Genomic DNA, 13,746 nt, shown 5'->3' on the forward strand with positions numbered 1-13,746 from the left:
ATATTCACTTATAACAAGTTTCTGGACTTAACTGAATACAGAATTTTTGTTTCTTCTTGCTTAGCTTATGAACCTCCAACCCAAAGATTTTTAAGGTGCTTGTTTGAGTCACTAACTAATTGTGAAATCCTTTGTTTTGCCAGGGTACTAGATACATAGATTTTAACTTTTTGACAGGTCATCGATCCCATTGAGGCATTCTTCCCAGAAAAAGGTTTATTCACAAAATATCTGGCCAACCCATTCTTGGACTAGAAGCTTTGAAGGTTAAGAACCCCTCCTCTAGATGTTAGCTCCCCAGAATGGTAGTTAAAATTTGTGAAATTTTTAGTTCATTGGGTCGGCACATGTTATAAAAAAACATGAACAAGTCTCTTCAGTATTGCTGAGGCTTGTCTCATGTCTTGCTTCAAGATACACCTTTAATTTTGTTCAGGATTTATTGTTTCAGTACCATCTTGATGTTCTATTTCACATTTAACTTTAATCCCAAATGGAGAACCACTAAAATGGAAAATAGTCTCCTTATAGTAGGAAGTGTAAGTGTGAAGTCAGTCAACTCTGCATGACTTTTTTTCAGTTCAAGTTGATTCCTCAGTGGTCCCAACTGAAATTAATCCATTGAACAGGTATTCGTTGGGTATCTATCATGTGCTAAGCATTGTGCTAAACATTGTAGATATAAAAGTGAGCAAAATATAATCTCTGACCCTAAAATATTCACTTTCTATGTGCTAGGGAAAAAAGAAAACTCCATGATATATAATTAAAATAGAATAAATGTAAAAGAAGTTTTTCAGGGTGCTATAAAAGCACAGTGATGGGATCCCACCTCTGAGAGGATCTGGAAAGGCTGCACTGAAAAGATAATGCCTGAGCTGAATTTTGAATTCACAGTGCTTTAAATGGGAGCATGAGAACCTGAGAGGGACAAGAGCATTTCTAGGCCACAGCAGTGTGAGAGGGAGGTGGTATACCCAGGCAGACAAGATTGCACACTGGCTCTGGCAGGAAGGCATGTAGCAAGTAATTCCAGAAAGTGATGGGGAGGTTGTTGGTAAGGTATGAAGACAGACTCTTCAGTTGTCCTCAACCTAGATCAGTACCAACACGCTGGGGTGGTTACTGAGCAAGAAGTGCTGATGGGAAGCCGGGGATATGATGAACAATTAAAAATCATCTTCGCTGAGTTGTGGTAGTGCACCATTTGAGAAATACTGAGTAGGGCATGCTCTGTGGAGAAGTCATGACAGAATTTTGAATAGGGTAATACCAGAATGAGATGTGCATTTTAGGAAGATTACTTCATCAGTGAGGGGCCGAGAATCATGAGCAGGGAGCGTGGGTAGGAGAACATAGAGAAGAACAGAGAGGAAAGGGCTTATTCGGAAGATGTTGAAGAATTAATCCCGTGGCAGGACTTGGTGATTATTTGGATATGGAAGAGTAGTGGTTTGTTAGAACAGCTGTTAGGTTTCCAGCTGGACTGATGGTTAATCCCATTAACAGGGGAAGTAATAAGGACAAGCCTGAATGAAGTAAGGCGTGTTCTGTTATAAATAAATATAGTTTGAGGTGTCTGATGAAACGCTGTGGCAAGATGAAGTGTATAGCTCTGATTTTCAAGTACATGAGCCTGGATGCTCTTACAGATTAGGAGTCATCAGTAGAGGTGACCCTTGCTTTGTGAGTTTGGCCAGCAAGATGCAATAAATGACAAGGATGAAACTCTATGGAAAAACACTATCTTAAAGGTAGAGGATAAGTAAGAGACACTGGGTCCTAAAGATTGCAGAAGAATCATGAGAACATTTGTCTTAGAAATCAGCCAAAGGGCAACAGTTTCATTAAAGGTAAAATGAAGCAACCCATTAGATTAAGGAACTAGGAAGTTGTTGGCTACTTTAACAAGGCATTTCATTTGCTGTAGACTGGTGGAAATGAGAACTCAGTAGGTTAAGGGGAAGGTAGAAAATACATAGCTAGTTTGTGTAAAGAAAGATAAGATCCTAAACAGGTAGGATTTTTCTTTCTTCTGAACCCGTAACAGGTTCAGAAGAAATTCTAAAATATTCTTCTTTTGTGCAGTTTTCTGTTTTCCTCTACAAATGCAAAAGTTTTTACGTTATCTGCATATGTGTTTTTGAAGTGTACGACTTAATGATTTTTAGTATATTCACAGATTTCATGCTACCATCATTACAGTCAATTTATGAGCCTTTTCATCAACCTCCAAAAGAAATCCTTAACCATTTTGCTCTCACCTCCTTATGCCCTGAACCCTAATCTAGCTTGTCTCTACAGATTTCCCTTTTTTGGGTATCATCATATGAATGAAATCATATGTATGTGGTCTCTTGTGATTGGCTTCATTCACTTAACATAATATTTTCAAGGGTCATCCATGTCATGCAGCATGTATCAGAACATTAATCCTTCAGTGTTTGCATTTTTATTCATAAAAATATGTAACAGAACCATTCATATAATGGCTAATGAGTAAATACTAATGTCAGTGTGGTTTACATAGTTGTAGCTAATGTTAAATTTTGTGAGAAAAACGATTTGCCTGATGGCTCTGTGTTCTCTCAATGAAACACACCATTAATTGCCAGACATAGGTGGCACAAAATTAGTAATAAGTCTGGCAAATTTCCACTAGAACTTCAGAGCATTCTAGATGTTAAGCAGATTTATTTTGAATCATACTAAAATCTAGTCTACATTTTATTTCAAAATTTTCCTTCAGGTCCTTAAATCTTGTTCTCATCCCAATGAATAAACTTAACTTCAGGTATTAAATAACCGTTTATCTGTAATTCCTGTTTTAAGAAATACTTTCAAAAATTGTAATAAATAGTCATTACTAGATTAGAACCCAGGAACCTGCAGTTGCCCAAGATAGAGATTACATTCACTGACATGGTTTTTATACGTGTTTTTGTATTGATTTTATAACCATTTTCTGTAAATTCTACAATATACTGAAGAAATATGGACAGTACAGGCAACTGTGTCACTAATGGAGGGGAGCAGCCCCATGGATCAATTCTAAGAGTATATGTTTTTAAGTAAGCAGTTTTGTTCTGGGGAACATCATGCAATTGTTCTGTGCTTGAAATATTTTCTGAGTTTACTTTTATTAGAGGTAATGTTTAAATCATCATACTTCTTGCCTGTTGCAGATATTTGACCCCGTTCATATAGAACACTGGGAAGGGGATGGTCAAAGCAAGCATTCTTGTTTTCTTCTTTTATTTGCCACTTGTGTACCAGCACATACTTTCTCAAAAGTCAGTTCTGGTATAATGATTAGAACACTAATAACTAAAAGATTATTGTCCCTTCATTTTAACTTCAGGTAGTTTATTGGTCAATTTGATTGAGATCTTTGTTTTTCTTATATATTTCTTTAATAACAGATAGCATGTATTGGTTTCTTTTAAAGATTATACAATGACAAGTTCTATGTGTGCCTATAAGTTCATGTGCTAATAAACCTATGCCATATGAAAATTAATTTATGGATCTGTTAGTTTGAGTACTGTATGTAATGATTCTGTAAAGGATTATTAATTTTTGACTTATGGCCATTATCAAGATATCTAACCTTGATGACAGATTTGAAAATTTGGAAACTTGGACTAAGCTGTAGCAGATACAAGGCAGGAAGTGTAAATCTTGAGAACTTAGGAAGGCTATTTTTCTAACAAGTTTTACTTTTTGCTAACTAAAAATTTAGTAAACTAAGTAGGGGAACTTAATTTAATAGTATGTAGTCCAGGTAATAATAGAAAATCCTCTGCAACCCATAAATCTACATATAAAAGGGGGAAAAGCCTGAATTTGTGTCAATTACTAATAAAATTGTTAGGTTTTTGTTTTCTTTCATGGAGACAACAGAAATTTCTTTAGAATATTTCACATATTGTAGGCTTGCTGTTTAGCTCAAACAGAGGAACCAAATTAAATGCACGGTTTCGTGAATGCTTATTAAGTTGCCTGCCTCCGATTCCTTTTTTCCCCCTACAATAAGTGTATAAAATACATTAGAAAATTTTACCATGTCAAGACAAATTGACCCCCAAAAACATTAGAAGAAAAGAGTCTTAACATTAAGTAAGTCTTTTTCAGCGAAAACCTTATGAAGTAAATAAAAATTTCCCATCCTCCCCTAAAATGTTAAGGAAAAACATTAAAAGACATTGGTAAAATAATCTGATTAATTTATTCCACTCAGATTTGTTGAGCTCCTCACTATAGCACAAACAACTATATATAAGTAATTGTGATAAATACTCTTAAAAGGTATGAAAGAAACAGGTTCTAAAAAAGAATGTAAGAAGCTGTGCTAGGGACTTCCCTGATGGTCCAGTAACTGAGACTGTGCTCCCAATGCAGGCAGCTTGGGTTCCCTCCCTGGTCAGGGAACTAGATCCCACATGCTGCAACTAAGACCTGGTGCAGCCAAATAAATAAATGTTTTTAAAAAAAAGGTACTGGGCAAAGGAAACAGCATGTTCGAGGAACCTGTGAAAGGAAGGAGCTTGGGAACTATAGCGATAAGCCAAAATGATGAAGGTTTGGGGAGAAAGGGGCAGGAGATGAGGCTAAAGAGATAGTTGAAGGTCATACCTGCCTTGTAAGGCACATTGAATTAGTGTGTGTGGGTGCTCAGTTGTGTCTGACTCCCTGTGACCCGATGCACTGTAGCCTGTCCAGCTCTGTCCATGTGATTCTCCAGGCAAGAATACTGGAGTGGGTTGCCATGCCTTCCTCCAGGGGATCTTCCTGACCCAGGGATTGAACTCGTATCTCCTGCATTGGCAGGCAGATTCTCTACCACCAAGCCACCAAGGAAGCCCCATGGGCCATGTTACAAAAGATGTTCATTTCTAACCTAAGAGCAATGGGAAACCTGTGATAAATATTTATCACACACCATGACATGTCTTCACATTTGTGTTTTTAAAAGATTGTTATGGATGTTCCAGGTAAAACAGATTTGGAGGGAACAAGGGAAGATACAGGGAGATAATATACTACTATCATAGAGGTCAAGTCACAATCCTGAATACTTGGATCCAGGGTATTGGCAGTGGAAAGAAGAAAAATAGATCAAATATAGATAAAATTTGCAGTTGTAATTAACTGCATGGGAGGATTTGGAAAAGCATAGTAATAGGCAAAAAAAGGTACTTCTAGTACAGTATGCTGAGTGAAAGGTGGTGCCACTTGCTGAGGTGAAGTATACTGAAGGAAAAAAATTGAATGTTGCTGAAATTTGTATTAAAATGTAATCCTGTTCCACTTCGGGTTTAAAATCACCACTTACGCATGTTATTCTCTTGATTTTTTTCAATTGATATAAAAACATGTATGGTTAATATTAGTCAGCTTTATAAGACTACTTTTGCAACATAGATCAAACTCAGGGCTGATGTATAGACTTTCAGGCGACTTAAGCAGGGGAAATAGAGGACATACTTTCCCCTTAGAATCTGAGAGGGATCCACTATGTAGTGTTTATTTGAGAAGGAAACATTAACCTCTTGGCCTAGTTTTCTTGATTTATAAAATTTCAGAAACAGAAAGCTGCTTCTGTAAAGCTGCTTCTAGCTCTGAGGTTCTTGAGGTTTGTTTTTGTTTTGTTTTTCCCACACGCACATGAAATTTAGTGACCACAGGAATACTCTCTTGAGCTGTGTTCTTGGTGTGTGAGCAAGGAGGTCCTTCGGGGAGTGGTACCAGCAACTTGTTTTGTAAGTGCACTAAATAGGACCCTAGTGGTCTGAAGGAGCACGTGCAGGTGCTCCCTAGTGTCCTTATTTATTTTAATATTGGAGATATTTGGTTCACTTTGGTATTTTATCAAAAAAATTCCCCAAATCTTAAAAATGTATTATAGTGATTTTTAGAATAATTTGAAGTCTTCTTCCTCTGAGTTAGGATTAGTAATATAGTTCATACTTCTCTGCTGTAGTTCCATTTATATACTAGCATTGGATTCCCACTGGAGTATTCCTATTGTTACTGGCATTGCATGTTCTTTAGAGTACTGTTTCTATGGAGTTGAGCATGGTAACAAAGTCATGAGCCTACCTAAAGATGTCTGTTTTCTTGCTGCTTCTTACTTTACTGAGTAAGGGATAAAGACTAATATTCTGTTATAATCCATGTATTTGTGAAACAGAATCTAATATAATACAGTAGTACTTAACAGATCAAGATAATATAATGATAATTTTGAAATTGGATGGTATTCTCTCTACATTTGTGTATGTGTGAAATTTTCCATAAATTTTTTTAAAAAGTCATCTTTATTCTTTTAAAATATTACTTTTTTAGAAAGCATATATCAAGTGTGTAATGTTCTTCAGTGTACAGGTTTTATAAAAATATATATAGCCCTGTAAATTAAACATTTATGATTATTTCAGTGTTAAGTTTTATGATTTTTCATATTTTGTTTCAGGGACAGAATGATGCTGTTGAAATTGGAACAAGAAATTTTAGATTTCATTGGTAATAATGAGTAAGTCCTGACCTTTAACAAGAAAATAAATTGTCATCACAGTTATTCAATATCTGCTAAATTAGTCTTTCTTCTAATTCTAGGTCTCCCCGTAAAAAATTTCCCCCAATGACATCTTACCATAGGATGCTCTTGCACAGAGTCGCCGCTTACTTTGGATTAGACCACAATGTTGATCAGAGTGGGAAGGCTGTCATAGTAAACAAAACTAGCAATACAAGAATGTAAGTATCAAGAAAGGTTGTTATATGTGTGTGTGATAATTCTTTATCTTTCTATAACATCTTTTATCTCAGGTTTTCCACGTATTTTAGCAGCCTGCTTCAGCTTTGTGATGTATCGCCTTATGTGACAGGTCTAAAAAATACACTCTGCTCACGAGATGTAAAATGCACCAGTCTGGACTGAAATAAGACAGGTGACTGAAATGAGACAGGTGAATGAGGATTGCTTTTTTAAAAAGAAAGTAGGAAAACCCTCAAAAGTCATGAAGTCAGTGATGTTTAATAACTGTTTTCTTATGGATTTTAAATTAGTACAATTTAAATAGCTACGGCCAACTTCAGGCAAATTTAAAAGGAAAAAGCAAACTTATATTTTCACTAATTTTCTATCATTTCACTGTCTTTTCCACCTCTATTTTTGGTTCTTTTCTTCCACAGATCTCAGGACAGTGGGACTATTGGTTGGTTAATCCAATATTATCCATAATATTGTGTACCCTTCTGGGCTATGTATGACTTAGTGAGCAAAAAATTTTAAGAAGTAAAGAGGAATCATTTGCTTTAAAAAGTGTTAGCTTTGTAGTATGGTAAAATAGATAATCAGTGCTGATATTTGGGAGCAAAAGGCACAATGCAGAGGCACCTAAAGTTATATGTTCACAATACCTCTTTTGTCTATTAGTAAAACTAATCCTAAAGCAACCTGTTGAGTTCAGCTAAAATTCTTCATGGTGATCTATCAAAAGAATTTTCCATATTAATTTCATATGTGACAGCAGTGGATCTGTGAGCAGCAGTCAGCTTCAGATGCCATAAATAATGCTTTTCAGTTCATAATTTTTCTTCCTTCCTTGAAGCTAGACTTCTCAAGGTTCTGTCTATTATGAACCATTTGGTTTGTACAATTATATTTAATTCATTTATTTCTCTTTTGGTATAATGGTCTTTACCCTTGTAGCTATCATATTTGTTTGCTTGAACTAAGTTGGTTTTCTTCCATTTCAAATAGTATTTTGTCCAAAAGGTATATTTATTGGTGGAAACTTGTATTTTTTAAATGATTGTTACTACAACTAAAATTAAATTAATGAAGACAGCTGTCTTTGAAAAGGATCCTGTGTTTCTTCAGGGATTAAGTTTTACCTGCAAATGTGAATCTGATTTAATTGTCTACTGCCTATCTTTTAGTCTTTTTTAAATATCTTTTAGCTTTTTCCTAGTTAGTTATATCATGACTAAGGTGGGACAGTAACTGTAAGCTATGAGCTGGACTGAAGGTGAATAGAAATCTACTTCATTTAACCAATACCTTTCAACATTACTCAGAGCTGCTGGATACCCAAGCACATGTTCATTAGCAGGCATTTTGACTAACATTTCGACTGGTGACTCTCTAAGGTTTTCAATGCAGTGTAACCTCAGTTATTTGAATGCTACACATGATATCAGGGTTCTCTTTATCCAGGTAGTCAAGAGTTTAGTTAAACACAGATGTTTATAATGTATTGATACCTAAAGAAGAATGGATCAATAGCATAATTATAACTAGACATTTCAGATCATTGAAGTTACACTGTATTTTTATTTTTTTCTTCTGGAATATGAAGAAGGATGTAAATCAGAAAACCTTAGAGAACTGCTCCACATTGAATAAAAACAAACTTGCCTTTTCCTCATAGGCAGATTACCCGCTCCAGCCTTGAACCAGTGGTGTTGTGGATGTCAACAACCCGGTGTCCACTGGGGTGTCTCATTGGAGCGGGAAGTTGGCGATTGCAGGGCAGTAAATTCAGGCATCTATAAAAGACAGAGGTAAGACAGTCTTAAGGTTAGCTGAAATGCCTGCTAATGCTATTTGGTGTGGGAATCCAGCTGCTCTTAGAAAAGTTGCCAGGCTCTTGGTTAAATCTTACAGTCATATTGGAATAACATCTCTCACCCAAGTACAAACCGCTTGAAAAAGAAAACGTGATTTTGAACAGCTGCAAAAATAGTTGATATAAACCAGTGGGGCAATCATGTGACAAATAACAGTATAGTGCCATTGTCAGGATTAAATAGATAATCTTTCCAATTCCTTAAGAAAGCAGTCTTTTTCTCATCAGTTTGGCCATGGAATTTTTCTTTTTTTTTACTCTTTATTTTTCTCTTTAGTTCTGTGTATAGCTCTATGTGGAGATATGTTTGTTTCACATATCTAAATATATTTTAAAATAAAGATTTCTTCAGCTTACTTAGATAATTCTCATTTAAAATCTTTGCATCATTTGACAGGCTGTAGATACAGTACTCTTAAAAATTCATTAAGTTAAAACAAATATTCAGAAGTGTTACTTAATTACTATGTATAATGAAATATCTTACAAAGTTTGCTGAAGATATCCTTACTCAGGTTTATCTGGTTTAGAAATTTATTTAAGGTACCCATAATAAATTATGTGACTACATAATATATATTTTAAGTATATATAAAAAATTGCTTAGTTCAGTTAGCCTTTCTTTATTGCCTATAAATATATTTTTTATAGATCACATATTTCAGTTTTATAATAGAATGATATTAAGTCTCAGGAGTGTTGAATGAATTAATTTATTGTAGCTGAGAATATATATCAGAAAATGAAATCTTATATGATTATAATTTTCCAAGAGCAACAGCATTCCATCTGTTTTCTGGATCCCGGTAGAACTTGCAGCATTTCCATAGAGGAAAAACCAATCAGCCAGGAAATACGTTGTTAAGAGTTCATAATCATTACTTTAAGTCATAACATGAACCTTCAAAAAACCTCTTTTTAACCTGTTTCAGTTAATACAAAACAAAGATGTATCCCGCTATAATTAAGAATACTTGGTAACTTGGTAGCATTTTGAAGTAGTCTCTTAAGTTTTATTAAATTCAACCACAACATATTTGGTTATGTAACATCAGAGCAGGTACTGTAAGAGTGTAACATAAGATACTGTGCTATACTTTTTCCTTTGTTCCAGAACTGTTTCTTTGAGTTAGAGGAGGCAATGCAAAGAGAAGAGACAGGCTTACATACCAGGGCTCCAACTATGGCTCAGTCATTTCCTTGCCCCCTAATCTTGGACAGTTGCTTTAGTCATTTGATCCTCAGTTTTGTCAGTAGTATTTATAATAATAACAAACGTCTACTGTTTACTGTTTTAAGTCCTGGTCATCTATTAATTCATCTTCAGAACAACCTTATGAAGTAGGTAGACTGTAATGAGGAAAGTAGGGAAAAGAAAGGTTAATAAGTAACTAAAGCAACTAAATGTTAAAGCTGAGTATTTGAACCTAAGCAGTCAGATTCCAGAGCCCACAGTGTATTTCGTATATCCTTTCAGTCATGACGTGGGATAGTTAATGTTTTCTTATAAAATTATTTTTGAGGAATAACTGAGATAACATAAGTATCTATAAAAGCACCAGTGAGTGAGAACATATTATTTTTACCACTTTTCATAAAATGTAATATTTAACTGTTTTATGTTTTGTTCCCTTGGTTTTTGGTTTATTTTTTAGACCCGATCAGAAATTTACTGAACATATTAAGGATGATAAAGGTGAAGACTTTCAGAAACGATATATCCTCAAGAGAGATAACTCTAGCTTTGACAAGGATGATAACCAGGTAACCTAGCACATTTGGAGCATTTTTATAGATGCTGGACTTATCCTGGCAGATCATTTCCCCAAGATTAATTGTTCTCTTTTCTTTAGATGAGAATACGTTTGAAAGATGACAGACGAAGCAAATCTATAGAAGAAAGAGAAGAAGAGTACCAGAGAGCTAGAGACCGGATATTTTCCCAAGATGTATGTACTGACTTATATTTAGGTCTTCATGTTTAAATATATGCTAATTGCCTATTCACTCCTCCCTTAATCTATTGATCATATTTACTTTCAGCTACATTTGTTATAGTCTTTCCTATTCATGTTAATGATTTAATAGTTTGTAAAATACTATATTGCTCCAGTTATGTGTACTTTTCAAAAGTTGGAAGCAGATCAACTAAGAAGTAGTACTTTGGACTGAGTATATAGTTTATATATTTATATAGTATTTTTTTCCTCTCACAGAATGGAGATTTTTGTAATATTGGTCACTATCTACAAAATCATGTGCCCTAAATCCTACTTGCTAGTGGGCTTTTCTTGATAAATAACTTGTTTCTTTTAAAGTAAAGCTAATTGATTTTTTAAATTAATATTTACTTTCCACTTTTATGTGATTATATGGATCTTTTAAGTGGCTGCTTATTTTACACATAGATTCAAGAAGAGAATCAGTTTGGTTTTACTAGTATCTGCTCTATGCAGTACTAGGGACTAGTCAAGGATATAAGAATATATGTAATTTGTGTTAATACTTTCAGAGATAGAAATTTTCTCTGTATTAAAAAAAAGGAAATGACACTAAAGTCTAGACTGTCAGTTAAAAGTTTATAATATTCAACAAATCTTATTGATCACCTGTAGTAGGTACTTTGCTGGGCACTAGATAAATGTATCCATGCACATTTACAATAAATTATCTCCCAAACAGCCCTATATGCAGTATCACTGTTTATATTCACAGATGAGGAAACTGAGGCTCCAGAAGTCTAAGTAAAATAGACAAAGATCATCTAGCTAGAAAATGACAAGATTCACCCTAGGTCTTCTCAGGGCCTAACCTAGATCTGTTTTCCTCTGTAATTGTAAGATGAATGAGGTCTCTACCCATGATGAGTATTGAGATAATGACAATACAGTGTGTAATTGGTATAGAAACATGAAGGTGAAATAGGGAACACAGTAGAGATGCACCAAAAACCAGAACTCTGGAGTGAGAGGAAGAGTTAGCTTCTAAGAGGAGACCTGAAGGATTGAAGTGTTCCATGTCCAGGGTCAGCATCTGCAGGGGCCAGAGATAAAGGAGAGCTAGACTCATGAGGAACTGAAGAATTCATAATCCACCTGGATTATGGCCTAGGGGGCAGGAAATGAGGGACGTTTCAATTGGAGAATTAGTAGGAATCTTATTTCAGCTTGATCCTGAAATCTAGTGCAGGGAGTTGAGTTTTTAGCTAGAGCAGGGTTCAGCAGACTTTTTCTCACGGCGCAAATAATGAGTATTTTAGGCTTTCCTACTATATAGCCTTCATTGCAACAACTCAAAACTCCCATTATTAATACAAAAGCAACCATAGACAATATGTGAATGAATGGACATGGCTGTGCTCCAGTGAATCTTTATTTAGAAAAACAGATAGCTGACTGTAGTTTGCTGACCCCTGTGCTAGAAGATTCGGCTTCCCTGGTGGCTCAGAAGGTAAAGAATCTGCCTGCAATGCAAAAGGCCTGGGTTCAGTCCCTGGGTTGGGAAGATTCCATGGAGAAGGAAATGGCAACCCACTCTGGAATTCTTGCCTGGAGAATTCCATGGACAGAGGAGCCTGGCAGGCTACAGTCCATGGGATTGCAAAGAGTCATAGACAACTGAGCAATTAATACTAAATACTAGAAGATCAGTGAGCTATTAAGGAGTGGAAAGACATGATCAGAGAGGTTTCTATGGCTTTTGCTGTTTAAATTGGATGAAAGGAGCAAAACTGATAGCTGGTAAACTAGAAGACTTGTAATTAATACAAGATGCAAAAATGATGGCTATCTGAGTCAGGTTGTTAGCACTGGGAGGCTTTTGGGTGTAAGCTACATTGAGGCATAGCTGCTTGTTCACTGCTACAGCTGCTGCCAAAGCAGAACTGATCAAGATATTTGTTGAGTGAATAAGATGGAATCTACAGACGTGTATTTATCTTGAATATTTAACAGTGAAAATGGGTTTACTTGTTGGAAACAATATTTGAATTTTAAGTTACTTTGTACAACAGAAATGCATTGTTTCAAAAACATGTGTCTGTTAAAAGTAAGCATAGTATCTCCAAGCCAAAAAGATTTTTCATTATCATTTATTTGTGTACCTTACCACCATGTTTGATTTGAGGACCGGGAGTAACTATTGTTATTTTAATTAATACACATGATTTTTGTTGTCATCATTGGTTTACAGATGGCATTATTTGACAAATGCTCAACTTTTTATATCTGTTCTTTCTTTCTAGTCCCTGTGTTCCCAAGAGAATTATATTATTGACAAAAGGTGAGGAATTTAACATTTGTTTTGGTAAGTGTCTGACTGACGCTAATAAAAGTAAAAATGTTTTATTAAAATGCCAACAGAATCCAAGACGAGGATGCTAATAGCACTCAGCAGAGGCGCCAGATATTTAGGTATTGGAAGCATGTTTTCATGCAGTACAGTATTGAAAATTGAGAGCTTTTTTTTTTCCTTCATAATTTTCCTTTTTGTCTCTATTGGCTTTTCAAAGTTTTATTTCTAAATTACAGAGTTAATAAAGATGCTTCAGGAAGATCAACAAATAGCCATCAAAGCAGCACTGAGAATGATTTGAAGTACTCTGAACCACGGCCCTGGAGTAGCACAGATTCAGACAGCTCTCTCCGAAACTTCAAGCCTGCTGTAACCAAAGCCAGCAGCTTCAGTGGAATTTCAGTTCTGACAAGAGGTGATAGTTCTGGAAGCAGCAAAAGCATAGGCAGGCTTTCAAAAACAGGTACAAATATCTGTTTAGAACTGTGCAGTCAAACATTAGTTTCCATAATGTTGGCTTGGCATTTATCATATGGCTTCTGTAATTATCCTTAAATAAAAGATTCTTATCAGCAGTACATTGAGCACCTCCAAAGTACTTATAAGGTAATATGTGTATTGACATTAGGATTTATTCTCTGTGAGACAGATTCACAGACATCAGTTAAAATAAGAATCCTCCACTGTGATGTAAACTTAAATCAGGTTGGTTAATGAAATGTCATCTCTTGTTTAAGTGCCTTAGGTGATTGGAAATCCTTCAGTGCTTAGTTATAGTTAGAAGCTGTGGTTTCTCACGTAGGATTAGTTAACATTG

General features: G+C 35.3%; 1 protein-coding gene across 33 annotated transcripts in view; it reads left to right on the top strand.

The window, feature by feature from the left end:
* Positions 1-13,746, top strand: part of R3HDM1 (R3H domain containing 1) — a 96,010-nt gene that overhangs the window by 23,474 nt on the left and 58,790 nt on the right. For 20 of the 33 annotated variants that reach the window (XM_086350983.1, XM_086350781.1, XM_086350791.1 and 17 more), the window contains 7 exons: positions 6,476-6,535; positions 6,619-6,759; positions 10,292-10,400; positions 10,490-10,585; positions 12,880-12,917; positions 12,998-13,048; positions 13,166-13,392. In XM_086350983.1, coding sequence (XP_086207109.1) covers positions 6,476-6,535; positions 6,619-6,759; positions 10,292-10,400; positions 10,490-10,585; positions 12,880-12,917; positions 12,998-13,048; positions 13,166-13,392 — 722 coding nt within the window. The remainder of the gene's footprint in view (positions 1-6,475; positions 6,536-6,618; positions 6,760-10,291; positions 10,401-10,489; positions 10,586-12,879; positions 12,918-12,997; positions 13,049-13,165; positions 13,393-13,746) is intronic. The other 13 variants (XM_086350808.1, XM_086351023.1, XM_086350886.1 and 10 more) reach the window with 1 other exon arrangement.

The sequence above is a fragment of the Bos grunniens genome, chromosome 2, assembly GCF_055505025.1.
Source record: "Bos grunniens cultivar Pamir isolate PY7600 chromosome 2, Bosgru_T2T1.0, whole genome shotgun sequence".
NCBI classification, from domain to species: Eukaryota; Metazoa; Chordata; class Mammalia; order Artiodactyla; family Bovidae; genus Bos; species Bos grunniens.